The sequence below is a fragment of the Cyclopterus lumpus genome, chromosome 6, assembly GCF_009769545.1.
Source record: "Cyclopterus lumpus isolate fCycLum1 chromosome 6, fCycLum1.pri, whole genome shotgun sequence".
NCBI lineage: Eukaryota > Metazoa > Chordata > Actinopteri > Perciformes > Cyclopteridae > Cyclopterus > Cyclopterus lumpus.
This window is the reverse complement of record NC_046971.1, coordinates 15,751,173-15,771,421: the sequence shown is the minus strand read 5'-3', so window position 1 is coordinate 15,771,421 and position 20,249 is coordinate 15,751,173. Positions and strand designations below refer to the sequence as shown.

Here is a 20,249-nt window from a genome sequence, read left to right as displayed (position 1 = left end):
GCCGCCCCTATCAACGACTACGGGCCCCACAAACCACCAGAATGCAGCGCACAACATGGACACAATGCCAAATTAATTCCAATTTCCTGATATTTGAGCCACCAACGTGTGTGGCTGCGTGCGCGGCAACATTTTGGTTACCCCCGACAAAATCTCACTCCAAGGTTTTTTGAAAAGTTGGCAGCTCTGATGTCCATCATATTCACAGATAGATATAGCCTGAGGTAAATCATCATATTACCATAACTAGTATGTAAAAATAACCTTGGACTATAGTTAGAGCTTCAACTTAATTTGTACTTTGTTCAAATTTTGTTCAGAGGTGGCGTTAAATCAATATTTAATTAATCTATACCATATACTGTAGCTATGCATCTCACAATATTCTTGGAAACTTACTATACAAAGCTTTTTGTCCCACATGTATAACATATTTCTTAGAAAGCAGGCCAGTGGCGCCCTGCCAACTGTAAATCAAGTTTATTCTTGGTAGTGACAGCCAATCACGTTTCCGTATTGTCATATTCTTTGTCTTCTTCATCATCACATGAGGGCCTTAGTTTGGCTCTGTGGGCCTTTTACTTGTACATAACTCGAGTATTTCCATGTTATGCTCCTATACACTTCTGAACCACGTTAAGGGTGGTATATATATATATATATATATATATATATATATATATATATAAAATAATTTATATTGACAATAACTAGAAAAGCTTACTTTGGCAATCTTCTTGATAAGAAGACCACCATCAGTCGGCCGTTCTGGTCATTCACCGTAAGTGCCTGTGACCTCCTTGACCTCATTGACAAATATTACTCTGGTGTTCTCGTCAATCATCATGAGTCTTCGTCAGCTCGTCATGTTGTGGTTACTTCGTGGTTGCGATACGAGCGCTGATTGGTTACAGCGGACACTTTCTGGTTGTATTGTGGTTACAGACGGTAAGGTGATTGGCTGTCGCAACGTTATAAAAAGGAAATAAAATACCAGGAAACAAAAGTCCCAACACAGCAATTTTGTTGCCATATTTTATATATTTTTGGTAAGCGTAAATTAATTTAAACGTTAGAAACAATTAGCAAACACTAATTCAATTTTCAATTCAGTTTATTAAGCAGGGGCCATGGCAGGAGGCCGGCTCCCCAGACAGGAGGCATCAGACACAGCCAGGTCCAATGGGCCCTATGAGACGTGAAGTCACAAAGACTCCAGGGAGGAAGCAGAGTTAATAAGGTGCAATGGAGAGATGTAAATTCATCCATAAGGAGAGAGAGAAGAGGAGATAGGTGCTCAGTGTATCCTAAAACATCCCCCAGCAGCCTATAAGCCTATATCTAGGGGCTGGACCAGGGCAAACCTGATTCAGCCCTAACTATAAGCACTATTAAAGAGGAAAGTCTTAAGTCTACTCTTAAATGAGGTGACTGTGTCTGCCTCCCGGACTGAAAGTGGAAGCTGGTTCCATAAAAGAGGAGCTTGATAACTGAAGGCTCTGGCTCCCATCCTACTTTTTAGGACTCTAGGAACCATGAGTAGCCCCGCATTTAGTGAGCGCAGCTCTCTGGTGGAGCAATATGGTACTACAAGCTCCTTAAGATATGATGGTGTATCACCAATCAAGGCTTTGTAGGTGAGGAGAAGAATTTTAAATGTGATTCTTGATTTTTACAGGGAGCCAGTGCAGAGTAGCTAATACAAGAGTAATGTGATCTCGGTAGAGCCGTAGTAGCACTTTAGTAGCACTTAAATGTCTCTTACTGATAGCACTTTGTAGTTTAACGTTATTGAAGAAATTGTACTTGCTTGATTCTTGTTGTTCTGAGTTTGGACTCATAGTTTAATGCACTTATTGTAAGTCGCTTTGGATAAAAGCGTCAGCTAAATGACATGTAATGTAATGTAATGTAATCTCTTTTCTTAGTTTTTGTGAGTACACAAGCTGCAGCATTCTGGATCAACTGGAGGGACTTAAGAGACTTATTAGAGCAGCCTGATAATAAGGAGTTGCAGTAATCTAGTCTGGAAGTAACAAACGCGTGAACCAGCTTTGCTGCATCTTTTTGAGACAAGATGTGCCTGATTTTTTAAATGTTACGTAGATGAAAAAATGCAGTTCTTGAGATTTGCTTCACGTGGGAGTTAAAGGACAAGTCCCGGTCAAAGATAACTAGGGATTCTTTACAGTGGTGTTGGATGCCAGGGCAATGCCATCTACAGAAACCACATCACCAGATAATTGATCTATGAGGTGTTCAGATTAAGTATTTGATTTCAATTTAGTTTCTTTCTTTAACAATATACATGTAAATAAATGACATGATCATAGTCCCCACAACTTAGATTTTCTTTAATAAATGCTTACTCTGTTACATAATTGCTATAGTACCACTGGCATATGAGGGTGCAAATCCAAGGTGTCCACTGCTTGTAGTAAATCGTCATGCATAAAGGGTAAAAGGCAAATTTAAAGCGAGTTATTTCAGTTCAAAGAGCTCAAATAAGTTGTTCCAGGTTATCAGTGATAAACGGCGCGGGCCAGTGGCGCAATGGATAACGCGTCTGACTACGGATCAGAAGATTCTAGGTTCGACTCCTGGCTGGCTCGTTACTTTTCTTTTTCTTTTTTTACAGCAAGCACTGTTTAAAAAAAAGAAGAAGGAAAAAAAGAGACTTCATATCGGTCCTAAACATAAACTGGATTTTCCTGCAAGTGCGATTTTTTGCCTTGCCTAATTGACTATTTCTCCAAGGGTATATTAAACTAAAGTCACACAAAATAATAAAACTACCTTATTTCAGAAATTAAAGTAAGCACGATGGATTAAGTGGAAAACGTTTTGAAACAATTAACTAGCTCAACAGCATAAACCATCCCAATGCCAATAAACTGAATAAACGCATTAGTAAAATAGTTGTTGATGTTAAATCCTCAGATGAGTTGTTTACCGCGACAGCCTGCTCTCTGGGTTCCCCCTGAATGAGTGAGGAGCCGTCTATGTGAGGAACAAACGAAGGCACGGTCTCATCTCTCGCGAGGAACGACGCCGTTATCGGAATCTCTACAAACAACACGAGAATTCATCATTCACACGGTAATATAACCCGATCTTACACGGTACATGTGTCGTGTGCCCAGCAGCGGGGGAAAGAAGCGGATTCAAAATCATATTTAATTGTTATGTTTTAAAACAGTTTAGGATTAAGCTTTATATTTCGGCGGCCTCTAGGCCCCACTAGCATGCTAACCACCCCGCTAGCTTAGACGCCAGCTCAGTTCCTGCGCTTCGGTTTTAACGTTAGCAGGCAAATCCGAGTTTGGAGTTGTGCTAACTTAGCTAGCATTAGCTCTTAAGCTATGTGTCTCTGCTAGCTAGCGGGGCAATGCAGTACAAACGTACACTCATGGAATTATATGATATTAAATGCGTCGTCAGTTAACATGTCACGTTTCGCTTATGATTGCATTGGTTCGTTTTATCCATAGCTAACTTAATTAAACCGCCAATAGACCCCCGCCCAGTTAGCTGTTACGCTAGTTAGCTAACATTAAAAGTGGCGCTAGCAATGTAACGTTAAACGTAGTTAACTCAGTGGGGCTACCGATACGTAGCAGCTGTGTGTGATATTTTAATGGTGAGATGCCAGTTAGCTATTTAGAGAAGCGGGGTTTTGCAAAAACAGCTGTAACTTAACGTCCTCCTACCCCGACCACCTGAACGACAAGCTCTCACGAAGCTAATGTTAGCTGTTCAGAACATGCGAGGGGGTCAAGTCAGTTGTTATTATGCACGATTATATGATCTTCAATATCATCACAACATTCTCCGTGTATTCATATATCAATGAAATACGCCCAGACATGTAAAGATGCATCAACCCAGGAGAAGACGAGCATGTAACGTCTCAAGATACCTGGCTAATGTCACTCTCCCTTTCTCACACAACATAACTGTCACTCCTGTCTGGATCTGGGTTTCTCTCACGCTGTGCCACTTGCATTCTGTAGTTACACTTATACAATAAAGTAATTCCACAATGAGTCAAGAGTTTAAGTGATTGATAAAGTTAAAATGTATTCTTACGTGTGCTTCATAAACTTTTACGTCAAGTTTTTAGTCAGTGTATTATTATTCCATAAGGTGGATGTTATAGAATGCATTAGTATTATTTTTCTTTTTAAATAAATCTCCAAAAAAACAGACTCAAGCATGTAGAAATGACTTAGACAATATTTGTCAATACATATACCATGTAAGATGTATATAGATGGTACGTATAGAAAAGGAAATGATCAGCATAAGGAAGTAATTGCTAAGTATGTTTTTAAAAAGTCATGAGTGAACAATATATAAGATCTAGTGAAATTTAAAGTGCAGATTTCCCATTAATATTTTTGCTTTGGTTAAATTCTTTAAAAGTTTCCCATTCATCTTATTTCAGTTGTGAACAATGTCTGAACAAGAGTTGGATGACATTGTGCAAATAACGGTGGAGGACTTTAACCCGGATGACCGGACAGGTAAGATTCTTGTGACACAATGTGAAAACTCATTATTTTATGTATATTCTTATCAATATAGTGAATTTCTTTCACTGTGAATATTTACATTCTCTGCCTTTTTGACAAGATATTGCCAGATCCATGCGGCACAATCACACATGGACATTCATTCAGTAACAATTTGAATAATTCTCACCCACCTGAAGTTTTAGTGTCAGCTTACTTTACGCTATGTGTGTTTTGTACAAGTGTATAGAATTAGCTTGATAAACACTATGTGGTGGAGATTTGTTACTTAGATACTCAATAATATGGCTTAAATTGGAGCAGAGCTTCAATCCGGGCATCCCATAGTGATCTAACAAGAAAGCTGTTGTGTTGGTTTGAGGGTGTCTTTATATTTAATCCATGCCAGACATGCTGGATAATCATGAAGAAGATGAAGAAAGGGTTCAGAAGAAAAAAAGGAAATTAAGCAGCACTCAGGAGAATAACAACAACAACAACAACAACCAAGATGTATCTTTGATTAAGGTAACAGCTCAGTATAATAAACTTTGTCAATAGCTCATATGTTCATATATTTAAAATACGAAGAAATTACTTGTTGCTTAAATTACACTTTCAAATTCTTATTGTTTCTAGAATCTGTTGGTCTCATTTACCGCATCAATCAGTCAGCGACTGGAGGGAATTGAGTCCAAGTTATATTCTCTCGATGCTACATGCAAAGCCCTTGGACGCAAACTAGACAGCATGGTGCCGTGTGCAAAGAGTCCTATCCAGGTTCCTATGGTCGCAGGGTCTCCTCAGGGGGCCACTCAAACTTGGAACAAAGTGCGATGGTAAGATACAAGTGTTGCACACTATAGTGTCCTTTCAGGCTTAAAGTGCAGTCAAATGCGGTTTAATTAAAATTCTGAGTATAATAATTATAATGCAGAAAATTGTCCTTTTTAGTAATTTTGCAAAGCTGATTGTTATTACAAGAGCTAGCAGAACCACATTGCCTAAAAACAAACTGCAAAGCATGCATATATGTGCCAGTTCACCAATGTGTTTGGAACTTCTCGTTTAGTGTTGTTCCACAAACAAATGTGATAGTGAGCAGTGAACACCCGAAGGGCACCCATCAAGAAGACACCCCTCTGGAGAATCTGCTAAGCAAGTGAGTGGCTCACATTCACACTATACGCATAGTCGTCAGAAAATGTGAAAAATATTTCCCAACACAGTGTCACATAAACAATGTTGGGGTTGTTATTGGAAAACACAGGCGTGCGAACATGTCACTTTTCTTCCAAATTTGCTGTTTTTAATACAAAATAGAATAGCTGAGTGATTTGTGCAGATCTGTCAATCTGCAGTCCTGTTTAAATGCACCTGTAATGTCAGTAACTACCTCAGTAAAGTAATCCTGTGTGAAGGGCTAATGTCAATTTCTCCTGTAGCCTACTCTCTGTCATGAGGGACCCAGGCTATGCAGCCCCACTGACGCCTCGTGGGAAAAGTGTATGTTGTTGAATGTATAGTGTGCTATATTGACTATGTGCATTCTTACCTCACACATTCTCCACTATATTTCACAAAAACTTCCATGTTTCTCTTTCGATAGAAAGACAGTTTTTATTGTTAAAACTTGAACAAAGCAATGGCAGCCTCAGAGTAATATGTAGAAACACTCTAACACAAGTGACAGCCTTTGACATTTAAATATATAATTCTAGAGTTACTATTTATGATTTGCTTATGGCTGTCAGTACAAAGAGTCCCCAGTATAATCTGTTTCTTGTGTTTTGAAAAGGGTACCTTGAGTTCCTATGTGGAATTTCTAAAACTGCCCCTGCACAACGTAATTAAACAATTTGCTTTTGGAATTGTTTTGGAACATGAGACTAATTCATGAGACAATGGCTTAGACATAAAAAATGAACCTACGTTACTTATGATGTAGTTAAACAGAATGATTTTGATAGTTATTCCTAATCACACCGCTTATTACATGGGCAAATGCAAAGATCACCAAAATTGGCAGAAGCTGAATTGAAATGACCGTGTTTTTGTTGTTGTAGTGGTTGTGAAATAAATGTATAGATATAATATCTAAGCCATGTCTTTTAATTGAGACAAACAGCAGTTGCAATAGCTGTAAAGGTAAAAAAACAGCTAGTTGAAAAAAGACTAAATGCACTGTGATGTTATGCCCTCCACTTGTATTTTTAAGCTCAGCTTCCTGTTGCACCAGTAGAGACTGACCTCTGGTGGTGCTTGCTGCGCACTACAATACATCAAATCAATTAGGCATCATAGAAAGCGTATTAATTGATGGCGGTATTAAAAATGATACGTTCTGGATTTCTAAATACCCTGTATTTATCATTACCGTAATATCGCCCCCCAGTTTTTCAGTCCAGGCAATCGAGCAGTGAAAATAATCTGAATTCCTGATACAAGGTGGCTGCTGCCATGATCCGTCTTGATGTTAGACATACTGATTACAATTTTGTGTTTCTTTTCAGTACGGTAACCAGGAAGCGTCAGAACACAATCTTGGTAAAGGTGCCGGGCCCTGAGGAGAGTCAGGAAGAACAAGACAGTGGCTCAGAGGCCAGTGACACTGTCTCTAATGGTGGCCATTCAAGCAACGCACAAAATGGCCAAAATGTCACACTCATCACACTCAATTCAGAAGGTATGACCTAACACTGTTCATTTAGACACAACAATACATATAGGTGGTGTGGCAGTGGTCCAGGAGATAAAGAGGGTTGACTTTTAATCACAAGGTCAGCGTGTCGATCCCAGGTTCCCCATGTCCGTAAAGTGTCCTTGAACAAGTGTCCTTGAACAAGACACTGAACAACAAGTCCCAAGCCCTGATGGGCCAAAGCCTTGCATTGCAGCTCTGCAACCATCGGTGTATTTGTGAATGGGTAATTGAGAGGCTAATTGTGAAGCGTAGAAAGGCCATTTCCATGTATGTTATTGCTTTTCTTCCCTTTTAGTTAGTAAATAGAAATGAGCAATGATGGATTCATTTGTGTACAAGAAGCTGTAGCAACTCTCGTTTTGCCTTCCACACATGGGCTGCAGTTGTGCTTCTGTGAAAGAAGGTCACAATCTCTCTGCTCTTTGCTGGGAGGCGAGAGATCTGCTGCACTGCCGTTGCTTTCTGAGATGCTGGATTAATGACATGGAAAAAGCATCCTATTTATGGCCCTAGTCCAGCAGCTCTAACATCATTAACTATATTCCGGGCATTGTCAGTATTTACAGGAATGGTTACATATTCTTGCTCCAACTTCCACCACCTCTGTCATCTCTTGGGCCAAATCCTCTCTGGTGTGACTCTCAAGGGGGCGTGTCTTAAGAACGTGGCTTTTCATCTCCCGCTCGGCGGTGAGGTAATGTGTCATTACAGTCACGTAGCTTTGTGTAGCCCTTGACGTCCAGCCGTTTGTTGTCAGGGCAACAGCGGATGCTTTGGACATTTGAGTCTCTATTTGGGCTTTTGTTTTCTTTTACAGAACAGGAATTACGGTCTGGTTGAAATGGGCTTGTAAAGGAGTAGTCTCACAGGGTTCGAAACTATTAAGTACATTTGTAAAGCCTGTGTTTTCCACTACAGAGTAGGCTCTCATATTCGTGGGATGCTGAGGTTCAGGGGATGCTGGAACAATATTAGTACACCGATAACCGGGAGCTTTCGGTCGGAAGAACATGTTGAGCCCCCTTGTATGTAGCTTTTGGTCCTCATCCCGCCGGCACTCCTCCTCCAGCGTAACCAGCTGCTAACCCACAATTCATCGTCCATGTCAGCTCACAACTTTTGGTCACAGGTGACTCCATCAGGAATCTCCCCAGTGTCACTGTCCGTGATACAGCTGATGGTTTTTGAGTTTCTCGCTAATGAACCTCATATTTCCAGAATAATTGTCCATGTCGACCCAAGTGATGTCTAGCGATGCACTAATCTATCGGCCACCAACTGAAACTGTCTGGTTGTGAGGTGATAATCCACGAAACAGTCTAATCTATGCCGGTAAGATTTACAGTCAGTTACACCGTGTCCTCACAGCAAGTTAGCAAGCATCCAACTATTGTGTCGCAGAGTATTCTATTGGTTTTTGGTACGGGCAAGTATCCAAATGTAAGTACTTTTACTTGAAAACGTTTAATTAAATCAAGGCCTAAAACCTTTTTGTTTCCAACTGCTTTTCCTGAGGTCATGCAATTAATCTACTTCTGCACCTCTTACATTCTTTAAGTCTAACGTATATGTGTATACTGTTAAGCACTTTCAATATCCTTTATGTCTAAAATGTGCTCTAGATAGAATATACTCGCCTGGCCTCACCTATATTGCCAATGTTAGAGACAAGATTGTTTTTTTTAAGGATAACTTCACAGATTTTCTCTGGGGACCTCATAAGCAAAAACACCATACAATTGAATTGTACCATCATAGGTTGAGCAGCAGCAAGAAAAACAACACTTTTATTGGTTTTATTGGTTTTAACACTTTTATCCAAAATGCTGCACAATTTGCCTCTCATGATGGTATGGAGCTACCATGAAGTTTCTGGTCCGACCATCAGGCCCGAGGATGCTTTGGCCTCCTGAGCCACAGCTGCCCTCAATCATTGCTTTGATTGTTTTCTTCAGTGTCTTCAACGTGGCTCTTTCAGATGGTGTCCATATAGAAGGGAACTTTGCTGACGCGTCATGTTAATGCCCCGTGCATTGATAGATGCTCGGATTAATCATTCATGTTTTCAGTAGCTTTGCTCAGTGGGTCTTGCTGAGCCAAAGAGAAAATAGTTCATTTCTACATGTACAAACCTAAATTAAGTTCACATTGTTGTAACTGTGTTGCTATTTATTGTGACTTTTTGTTTGATTATTTTCAGTGCATTTTAAGAAGTTTTTGGTTATCTTCAAACGAAAACTATTAATCTTTTATTTGCAGCTGTGGGTTACCATGATAAAAACTGTCATCATTAGCTAGACGGTACCCATGTGGTGTCCAGAACAGTGTCTCATGCTTTGTTTGTGTGGTGGATTTAACAGCTAACATACGCTGTGAGCAAGCAGCCAAGCCACATATTCAGCCATGTAATTTCTGTGATAACAGTTTTTCCCACAATTCACCTACTTCTCATTTACTGCCACATGGGGATGCTATTGTATTACATTATGAATACAAATGTCTGTACCAGTGTAGTATGTGTCAGCCTGTGAAGGAAAACTAGGTAGAATTTGCATACTGCCCCAGAGTTGTGTAACAGTGTTTGAATAACTGTTCCTTTTCCCGTTTCCTCTAGATGACTATCCAGTGGGCACCTGGTTGGGAGACGAGAACAACCCAGAGATGCGAGTTCGTTGCCCAGTTTCTCCAGCTGACATGCTCCATATCACCACAAACTGCCGCACAGCGGAGAAAATGGCACTGACACTGTTAGATTACCTGTTTCATCGAGAGGTCCAGGCCTTGTCAAACCTCTCTGGCCAGGGAAAACACGGCAAGAAGCAGCTGGACCCGCTCATGATCTATGGCATTCGCTGTGAGTCCTCTTACGTTGACATCACAACCATCTAGTATTGACAGTGTATACATTCATGTCACCCCCTTCGCTTTGTGATTTTTGTCAAGCGAGACCTGGTGGTTAACATTATTCCATGACAACCCAGTTTACAAAAAGGAGTATCTTTTAAGTACTATTATCTAATTGGTCAAATGACCCACTAGTAAGCTACAAGATGTTGTCTAGTAACCACTGTTTATCTAATTATTACGGCATGGATTAATTTATGCTAATACATCTCACTCAGCCGGGGTTTGAATCTTTTACCCCCTTCCAGCAATAATCTAACTATGAGACCGTCCCACATTTCATTTTTGTTCTATTACAAAGCAGCACTGAATTTAACACAAAAATAGACTGCAGTCTCTATTCTCAATGCGGGTTTCAACAACATGCATTCGTCACTGCACACTAGCTTTAATTTACAACACATTTTATAACATACCAGACTGTATGACAAGCACATGTCTGGTAGAAGGCTGGTAGAACCCTCAATTCAGTGAACTCTTTGATTCCTGAAGAAGCAGAGTTAGGCCTATGAGGGTAGACAGACAGAAATGTATTTAAGTCATGTGGCTATTTACTATATTTATATGGTTCACATGGCTGTGCAAAGAGAGGCTCTGTTGGCTTTAGCCTTTCCTTCAGAGTGCAGCTTCTGCCCCCTGCAGGAGGCTTTAGTAAATATCCCCCATGGCACATATGAGGCATGCAGAGGCTGGAGCAGGGCCAAGTGACTTTTGGGTGACTCATTCTGGCTACATAAAAAAAATAAAAGGAATGGAGGCACAAGTGTGCCTGCCTGTGCAGGACCCATCAGGTGTGAAAGGGCTTCCATACACTGCCACTGCTCACCCCCGTCTCATTTCTTCTCCTCAGGCTGTAGCTTCATTTTTCATTTATGTAGAAATGAGCTGTCAAGCATCTCACCCCCCATAAACATTTCATAACACAGAGGTAGACAGCCACTAAATACAGCTGCATCCAGTCCTACTGGGGAGGGAGGGATGGGGGACAGTCATTAGGCTTTTCAAAGGGTAAGTGGAGCAGAAGTAAACAGAATCCGGACAGGTATTTCCATCAGTTTTCATACCTGTGTACATTGATTACCAATAAAGTGACACTACAGCCAATCGGACAGCTTAATCACGTGAGCCTATTGTACGAGCCAAATGTGGTAATTACATTTTGTTACTCTACACTGGGGTCCTGTGCGTGCCTATATAATCAATTAGATCATTATTGATATCAGGTGTTGGACCCCGGAAAGGGAATGGGTTTGGACCGCATTCGCTTGGAAGAGTGTTGGCTGCTTCCATCTCTATGTTGAACAAGGGACTGGATTATGTATACCACGGAACAAAGGAATAAACCCTTATTCAAACAACATGAAACATGGGGGATCATGTCTGCAATCAAGGTGAAATTGAGGTGGAAAGAAGAGCGCGTCAGCCAGATCAATCCGGAGAAAACAACACCTCAGTAGCCTAAAAGTACACTGGGCTCCTTAACACCTATATTATTTATATTGCAGCAGTCTGTTGCTTTCTTTTACTGTGAGAGCTGGCAATCAAGTTTTTGCAAAGACTGAATGTGGGCACGTAGGTTATACGACTGAATGCTGACATGGTTGAGAGTTTAGGACTAAGTGTCCCTACAAGCCTACGACATACACATCTTCATGCCAAGATTAAAAATACAGATTTTAATTGTAAAACAATTTTTCTTTTTCTGATTGATAGTGCCTTGCATGCTGTGGTTGATGTGCCTAATAAGCAGCCCAGCTGCAACAATAATTGATGCATAAACAGTTGTCCATCGTCCATCTGAAAAAAATGAAGGAAAAGTTTGATGATTAGGAGGTGCTTTTAATTAATAAAGTGTTGTTGAAACAGATGTGAGGTACTTGTCCTGAAATCACACCTCCCTGCTCTAAAGTGGTTTTAAATTGAACTTCACTAAACCTTAAAGGAGACTATTTAGTGAGCATTTTCGAGGCAAAAAGACATATCAAAACGACAAAAAAGAACATAACCTCGGCACAGACTCATTTTGAGATATGATACACACACGCACAACCAAGCCAACAATATTGTATTATTCACACAGCACGTGATTTACTTTTTACCTCTTTGTGTCCTAACAGGCCACTTATTCCACAAATTTGGAATCACCGAGTCAGACTGGTACCGCATCAAGCAAAGCATTGACTCAAAGTGTCGCACTGCCTGGAGACGCAAGCAGCGGGGCCAGAGTCTGGCTGTCAAGAGCTTCTCCAAACGCACACCTCGCGGTACGTCCGCAGGTAAAGTTGTGTGTGTGTGTGTAATAACTCGACAATTGATTTTCTTTAAACCACTGAATATGCTTTTAGATTCAGATGTTGTATAAATACTACCCATATGTTATGTGACAGCGAATTAGAAAGAGCGACACGGAGTGTTGAATCCGTTTAGAAAATGATGTGTGGTTCTCTAATCAAAGACCACCTTCCTTTTTTCTCGTACATTTCCAGTTGGTTACTTACTGTGTATCACTCTTTATCCAAACATGTCTGGATAAAACTTAACAGAGAACAGATCAGCATAAGTAAGAAAGTATGGCAAATCACAACATGCAAAACATCAAAGTGTAACTTCACCCCCAGGTCTCAGCCACTCACTGCTCTATTAAAAATAAATCTAAAACATGGGCAAGGGGCTGAGAGTTGAAACCACGGTCACTTTTGTATGACGAGCCCCAACGCGTAACATGGAAAATAGTGATATGGCATGGGGCAATTATTCTGATGAATTTACTGTTCCTCGGCGCCCAAATGAGACAAGAATTAGCTTGCGGACCCACTGCCACACTCCGTGCTGCTGGGAGCTTAATCCGCAGAGACTATGTCGCCACTTGCTGCTCGGAGGAGGGACCTTTAGACCCAGCGCTGTCGCTGGCCACCAGGAGGGGGGGGTCTGATTAGAGGTTATTAACATTCTTTTATTTTCATGACATAGATTAATCCCAAACCGTCAACTATATCTCAGCATTGTCCTTGCAAGATCAGGACTGCTTTAAAACAGTAGATGAGTTGATGGCATGGATATTTTTTATACATTTTGTAAAAACTTACAATATTTACACCAGCATTGATGTGATTCATCACAGTACAGTCAAATAATTTGGTTTCCATCTTAAAAACCTGTTTAAGTGTGCAGTACCATTTTAATTAAACTTACATGACACAGAATCAGAGAATCCTTTTTCAAGCGTAAGGATCTTTTTAGTTATTTTAGAAAACTAAAGAATTTAGAACCTTCTGCCACCTTGTGAAATGCTTTGGGAGTGAGCACATTGACATGTATCTCTATGTTCTGAGTAAAAAAACACCTACCTGGCTCCACTCTCTCTTCAAGTCTTTATCTGGGGATAACGTTGCTACGTGTTTCTGTCTGTTTTCTAATCAAACAAGTTGCACAGTTGTGAGAATCAACTACAGCTACAGCTGTTTCTATTGGTTACGGCCAGTGACACAATCACTGATTGTTAGTATGGGCTGGATTTTATGCAGTGGCACGTTACATTAGTTTGTTTGTAGTTATGGAAGATTGTTTTTCAATATTAATCTTTGGATTTGTAGTAATGGGGGGAAATACGTGAAGGAGGTTCTAAGTTTAGTCAGCCTCTTTTAATTTGATACATCGACAACATTTACATGGCACCAAAAGACAAAGGATTTACAGTTCCCTTGTTCTCTCAGTGCCTGTTTTATAACTTTTTATGCAGGAAATTGTTTTCTAAATAGTCAACAAAAAGTCATACACAGTAAACTCATACAGGACTTATTTCACCAGCTATATTAAAGGCATTTTAAGACCTCAACCCAAATGCAGATGCAGTGTGTTTCACTGCAGATGGTTGTAATCTGCACACAATGCCTGCTGTCCTTCCCTCCCTGTGAGCCATCACCTCTCACCTCGGACCAGGGAAAAGTACGACTGCAGGGAAAACCCAAATATCCTGTGAGTGCTCAGGATTGTCAGGCCCTTCCTTTACAGGCCACACACACCCCATAGTGTACAAAACAAATATGGTGCATGGACAAACATGCAAAGAGACACACCAAACAGTTATTCCTTCATTAATCTGATACTCAATTCTTCTGCTTTTAAAACCATTATTTATCTGTAAACCAGCAAGTAGAGCTCAGACCAAAACTCTAGTTTTCACAAGCCACCTGGTTCTCCCTTTCTTGTCTGGCAAACAAAAGTCCTGAGGATGATTTACATAATACAATACATAGCAGTAATAACCAAAGAGAGCCTTACTTTTCAAAGCGGCACAACATAAAACAGATTTTTTTGATGTGTATGCATCAAATGTTTGTATTTTTTGTATTGTTTTAAGCTACATTCCTTTTTTCATGATCAAGAACGTAGTCTGACTGCCATTCCTCACCGCTGTTAATTGCTGCAAGGTCTGTTTCCCAGAAATGACCTAAAATCCTTTCAGTCCTCACTTCTCCCAAATCTTCTTTTTGTTGCTGCACATTTTGACATCTTACAGAGAAGGTGCGGTTTTGTTTAGTTTCTGGCATTTGATTCAAACTCCACTGTCAACGAGCACTTTGCTGTCTTTGATTGCTTAAAGGTGTCTTGAGGTCTTTAGCGTGTTTTCGAGCTGCATCGGGTGATTCGACAGATCCATGCAGGGGTTTCAAACTGCTGGTGTGATAGCGGGTGTTTAGACTGAGGCCTGGAGTTTGTGTTTGGCTGTGAGACCATGAATGTGTTTGGATGGCTTGCTGGAGAGCCCTTATTGTGTATTTAGGCGTTTGATAAAGTATAAACACGGCATCATGCAGCAGATGTCTGGGGAATTAGACAGGTTTCGTACAAGAAGTTGCTAAGGGCTAGGGTAGCAAAGGGGTGGAAAGTTTCCGGTAAATTTCCGGAAAGTTTGCTCGGGAATTTTGGCTCAGGAATTTTGGGAATTTTGAAAAAAAGAAATGTGCCTAAGTTTTTTTGCAAAAGCATATAACAGGGAACTTAAGTGTAGTTGAGAACAAGACTATACACGCCTAGCTCAGCTGGACCCTGGATGCAGCTGGTTGGGAACATTGTCTGCCAGAAACATAAACGTAAACATAAACGTAAACATAAAACGTTCTGTTGTTTGTGAACGTCTTTGTCATCAGTGTTGCGTCTGAATGTTTCAGCCCTTTGCTTGGCAAGTGTGACAGCGCCGAGTGGCGTAGAGGCCAAGAGCGGTATTGCAGACAGATAGAGATTTCAATTATAGCTCGCAACATATTGAAAAAAATAACTGAACTAGTTCATTTTTTGGAGCTGTGAACTTAGTTCAACATTTTGAATTATGAACTATGAACTGAACTAGTTCATTTTAAAATGTGTGAACTATAAACTGAACTAGTTCATGTAGAAAGTGAACTTTCCCAACACTGTTTGTCATCACCTAGCATTGATTACTTGGTCAACTGAAGCCATGTTCATTTTAATATCAAGTTTATTTATATACAGTAGACTAACTTTACAGCAGTGAGGAGGACGTTGATGAGGTCCAGGAAGAAAGCATTTAGATTCAGGGAAAAAAATGTGTGTTGCAGGGTGGTGATCATAGGGAATACACCTTTTTTTATTCAACGTTCATGTTTTTGTTGTTCGATGAAAGAATAAAGTTCTACTCACAAAATGTCAAAAATGTCATTTTTAAAAGTTGTATTATAAATGTTTGCATGCATGTCTGCTTATGACAAGGTAAATACAGTTAAATTACCCCAACATTTTCAGTTTATTCCCGTTAATTCACGTATATTCCCATGGAAAGTTTCCAACTTTGAATATTCCCGGAATTTTGCAACCCTGCTAAGGGCCTTTGCCTGATATATGCGTGTTTGTTGGTTTGTGTGTCTGTGTCTTAAAGACCTCATCCCTATTTCTTATGTGTGCTTGAATAATGTTTCACTGTAATTCTGACCTACTTCCATTGTTCACAGAAAATACACATTTGACCATGCTGTTTGTCCTCCTAACCAGAGGGAGGCATGTCAGAAGAAACGGGCCAAATTGAGACTGCCACCCAGCAGACCTTGCACTACACACTGGCCAATCAGCAAGTCCAGTTCCACCGTATCGGGGAGGATGGACAAGTTCAGGTGGTGAGTAGCAGATATTTCATCCTTCAATCTTTCTCTGAATTCATCCATATCATTTTTTATTTGACAAGCACACAACAACGTATTCTCTAACAGCAAGAGTATGAGCCTTGCTGCTTTCATATAGGGGTCCGATGAATCAGGGTTTAAAGTGCAGGGGAAATATTATTCCACCCACCAGAGTGACACATGGAGCATTCTGCAGAAATACAGAGCAGCTTATGTGGGCTGACAGGAAGGAAGTGACTTGACCATTCCTATCTTGTCTCCCTTGTGTCCTGAAATCCACACAAATACCTCATTTCAACAAGCAATGGACTACTTCAATAAACTCTATGGCCTGTTTAAGATCCTAAATTTAGAGTTTTTAAGTTACACCATCTCTGCTATTGACCAAATTGATAAAGTGTCATATATTCCTCCAGGGTTTACCATTGAGTTTACAGTTCTTCATTGAGTGCGAGCATTTTGGACTAGTTTTGTTTAATGTTGTGTATTCAAACAACCGCTGACAGATACACACAAGTTGTGAGACAATGTTTATCACTGAGTTTTTTGTGTGAATAATTAAGTGCATGTGTGTGAGTTGCAAAGTCAGTGTTACTAACTAAAATATCTAATAGTAATTATTACACATGATCTGATGATACTATATGAACATTCTGCTGTGAGGCTCCATATCTAGTCATTGGTGTAATGACAGTGATACAAAGCTACCTCACAATTTAGTGTTGACAGTTCTGCTGTTATACATCCTTTCCTTTCAATGTATGTTTAACCCACTTGTTTAATTAACTTAGACTAAACTAAAGACTTAAGAATACATTTTTGCACCAAACAACAACTGTGTATTTTTATCTTTTAAAAATTAGGAGATACATTTCAATCTGTATATAGGGGCCTGACTATTGTTAGACGGACTTGAACATGTGTGGACCTGTTAAGCACAAATTGTAAGTGTATGATAATCATTCTTATATTTCTTTGCAGTAGAGAATCACATTTAGGATGAAAGGAAAAAATCCCTTGGCAAAAATATTTGTGTAATTTATCCAGCTTCAGCTTTTTCATCCTTGTCTCTCAGATTCCTCAGGGTCAGCTGCACATTGCCCAGGTGCCACAAGGAGAGGAGGTGCAGATCACACAGGACAGTGAGGCAAGTGTCGGTGTGTTCATGTGAGAACAGAGAAATAATAAGCCTCTCCTTTTCTTGAGTCATTCTCAAGTCAACGCAAACGCGTTGGTCTGGAGAATTTGTCTGTTCTAAAACTGTTACAGTAAACTCATGCTTGAGAAAGAAGTGGTTTACTGACCTTTACAAAAATAACGTTGTCTACTTTAGTGTGGCAATGCCAGTATATTGTGTTTGAAGTCTGGTTTGTAATGTGATCGACTTCAGGCTAGCTGATGACTGGCATCATTTGACTGGCCATTTGAAACAGTCCACTATATCTGTGTGAGCATGTAGATAAAGCAAATGCACCCTGGATTGCCCTGTGCGATTTCTATAAAGTTACGGGTTTCTTTTGATGTCATGTTTTGATTTCTGTCATGTTGAAAGCTTGCCAAGGGTTTTTTCACAAATATAGGGTTGATCCTCCTTTAGCTCTGTGGAAGAATCATTATTCAAATGTTGATCTAAATCTGTTCACCAATGATTGATCAAATGTGTGATTGCAAAACTCACATTTTGTAGCATCAAAGGTAGTTTACTTCTAAAAGAAAGAATAGGAAGAGCTGTCTTATAGAGCAAACTTCTATTTTTCATTTGTTAAATAGGTTTGGTGTTTCTTTGTAGCCCTGTATGTTTTGGTTTGCCTTTGAAAATAGTCATCCCAGTGAAGCATAATGCACCCAAGTAATACCTGACATTTAAGTCAATAGGGAATTTTAACAAAAGCAGATGTCCCGTAATGTTTATATATCCGCTTGCGTGGAGTTATGACTTTTGTTTCCACATAATGCCCAGATGTCTCATCTCCCCACTATACGTGCACTCTGAATGCACACACAGCCTGCCAGTTAAAATCAAAATCAAATTACAAACCACACCGACTGCTGAAGAGGAATGTCCACATCAGCATCATTGTTAGTGATATTTTGAGGATGTGGAAGAGATATATTAATTACAAGGCTCCGGTCTATGTACACACATACATTTCTAATCTCATACTCTATGATAAGTGCCACAGATGCATGACAGCTGGACATTTATGCAAAAGCAATTGACACCTTGCTCAAGTGTTTTTCTCATTTCCTATTTATTGGTGCTAAAGGACACTCAAAGGGAGAAATACACGAGTTGGGGAAGCGGAGTTGGAGGCAGAAACGCTCTAAAGCCTTTCCTGCTCTTTGTAGCGGAGCCCAGTTTTTTTTCTCCTCTCTTCTTCCTACTCCATGATATTGTTTGTTTTTTGGATTTCAAAGCTTAGCAACAAAATCCCACTTCTCCCAACTGCCACTCTTACACTATGTTTTCATTAGGAATGGGCCTCTTTCATCAACGTCATTGGTTTTAGCACGCTTTAAAAGGAAATGAGCTAGTTGAGAGAATACACTGCATTTTTGCCATATGGCAACTCCGACAGCATTTGATATATGCATGAATGAAAAGTAACAAGAGAAAACAACAAAAAGTTTGGTTTGTCTAAATATGGCTTTGACGATGTCCTCTCTTATGTGGTCTTGTCAGCGTCACTATGGGTGTTCAAAGTCTTTACGATGGTCATTGGATCTTGATTAGGCTGCGATAGGCTTGTGCCTTTGTGAATGGATTTCTATTGTTGTTTACAAAAGTCTTTATATAGTTTGAAATGACACAATCGTTGACGAATATACAAGGACATTACCTCCACTTCTCACTCTTATGTTATCATGTATAGAAACAGAGAGTTCAGTTTACCACCTTTAATCACCTTTTGAACAATGCAGGTTTTAGTAATCTGTTGTCCATGCAGATTACTGTGAATAGGAGGGCAAAGAAATGGACAAGATGTATCATTTTTAAGACTCGATGTTTGGTGGTTGAAATGGCAAAATTATTACATGTGTATATAATACGGCATCAGGTCTTTGACGTGACCAGTCTCTCCTCTATTTCAGGGAAATCTCCAGATCCACCAGGTACATGTTGGTCAGGATGGACAGGTAAGAACACGTTCACAATGAAGAAATTGGGAGTCACGATACACAAATCAATCCATGCTGTAGATCGGGGGTCGGCAACCCTCTTCAGCCCCTCGGTTGCGGCTCCCTCAGTCTTTGACCACAAAAATAAATGATGTATTTGCAAAGTTGACAATCTTTCAAAAGGAAACACACACCACTTATCTTGGAGTTTGAGGCGATACTGTGTCAATGGAAATATATATATTTTTAAATATAAAAAAAGAAATCGTCAACCCGCGGCTCCGGTGCCAAAGTATCAAGCTGTAGACGAGCGAAAAAGAGCGATTTCTTAACTGCTACAGTAAACTGAGCAAAGTAAATCTACTTTCATGAAGTGGATCAAGTCTCCGAACTGTTATTTATTGATACAATAATACGATGTAAACCAGCATCTTGTTAAATTGGAATCCTTTTTAATGCAGCAACCAACCGGTCAAAACTTAAACAGGTAGGAAAATTCCCGCATTAAATGTTTATAGTATATACATATAACACAGAAATGAACACTGATACATCAACCAGCTGTTTGAGTCAGTATCGGCTTGATATTCGTGAATCCCAAATCATATCCTCGATGGCACCGGGTGTGGCGACGCTGATGTGTTTGAAACTTTCGCTGGCCAAGTTTGGTTTCAAGAGGCAGAACGAGTGAATCCATTGGCAGGAACGGGTAGCGCTGCCAGTGTCTGCATGTTTTACCTCAGGCGCGCACACACAAGATAAACAAAACGGGGACACCCTCAAGGATTAATATCTCCATACTGCTACTAGTGGTCTATAGTACACTGATAATGCACTCATTTTAACATTGTGAGTCACAGAGCATGGTAT

General features: G+C 40.0%; 1 protein-coding gene and 1 non-coding gene across 3 annotated transcripts in view; both read left to right on the top strand.

Moving 5' to 3' along the window:
• The first annotated feature begins 2,539 nt into the window (after window positions 1–2,539).
• On the top strand, window positions 2,540–2,612 carry trnar-acg. The gene has a single exon. It is a non-coding gene; the product is annotated as a tRNA-Arg (tRNA).
• A 299-nt stretch (window positions 2,613–2,911) lies between these two features.
• banp (BTG3 associated nuclear protein) overlaps window positions 2,912–20,249 on the top strand; it is a 33,492-nt gene continuing 16,154 nt past the window's right edge. The window contains exons 1-11 of one of the 2 annotated variants that reach the window (XM_034534782.1): window positions 2,912–3,099; window positions 4,448–4,526; window positions 4,924–5,042; window positions 5,154–5,353; window positions 5,587–5,676; window positions 7,028–7,200; window positions 9,833–10,072; window positions 12,240–12,398; window positions 16,132–16,253; window positions 17,335–17,406; window positions 19,353–19,397. In XM_034534782.1, the coding sequence (XP_034390673.1) occupies window positions 4,457–4,526; window positions 4,924–5,042; window positions 5,154–5,353; window positions 5,587–5,676; window positions 7,028–7,200; window positions 9,833–10,072; window positions 12,240–12,398; window positions 16,132–16,253; window positions 17,335–17,406; window positions 19,353–19,397 (1,290 nt within the window). In that variant the 5' untranslated portion in view covers window positions 2,912–3,099; window positions 4,448–4,456. The remainder of the gene's footprint in view (window positions 3,100–4,447; window positions 4,527–4,923; window positions 5,043–5,153; window positions 5,354–5,586; window positions 5,677–7,027; window positions 7,201–9,832; window positions 10,073–12,239; window positions 12,399–16,131; window positions 16,254–17,334; window positions 17,407–19,352; window positions 19,398–20,249) is intronic. The other variant, XM_034534783.1, reaches the window with a different exon arrangement.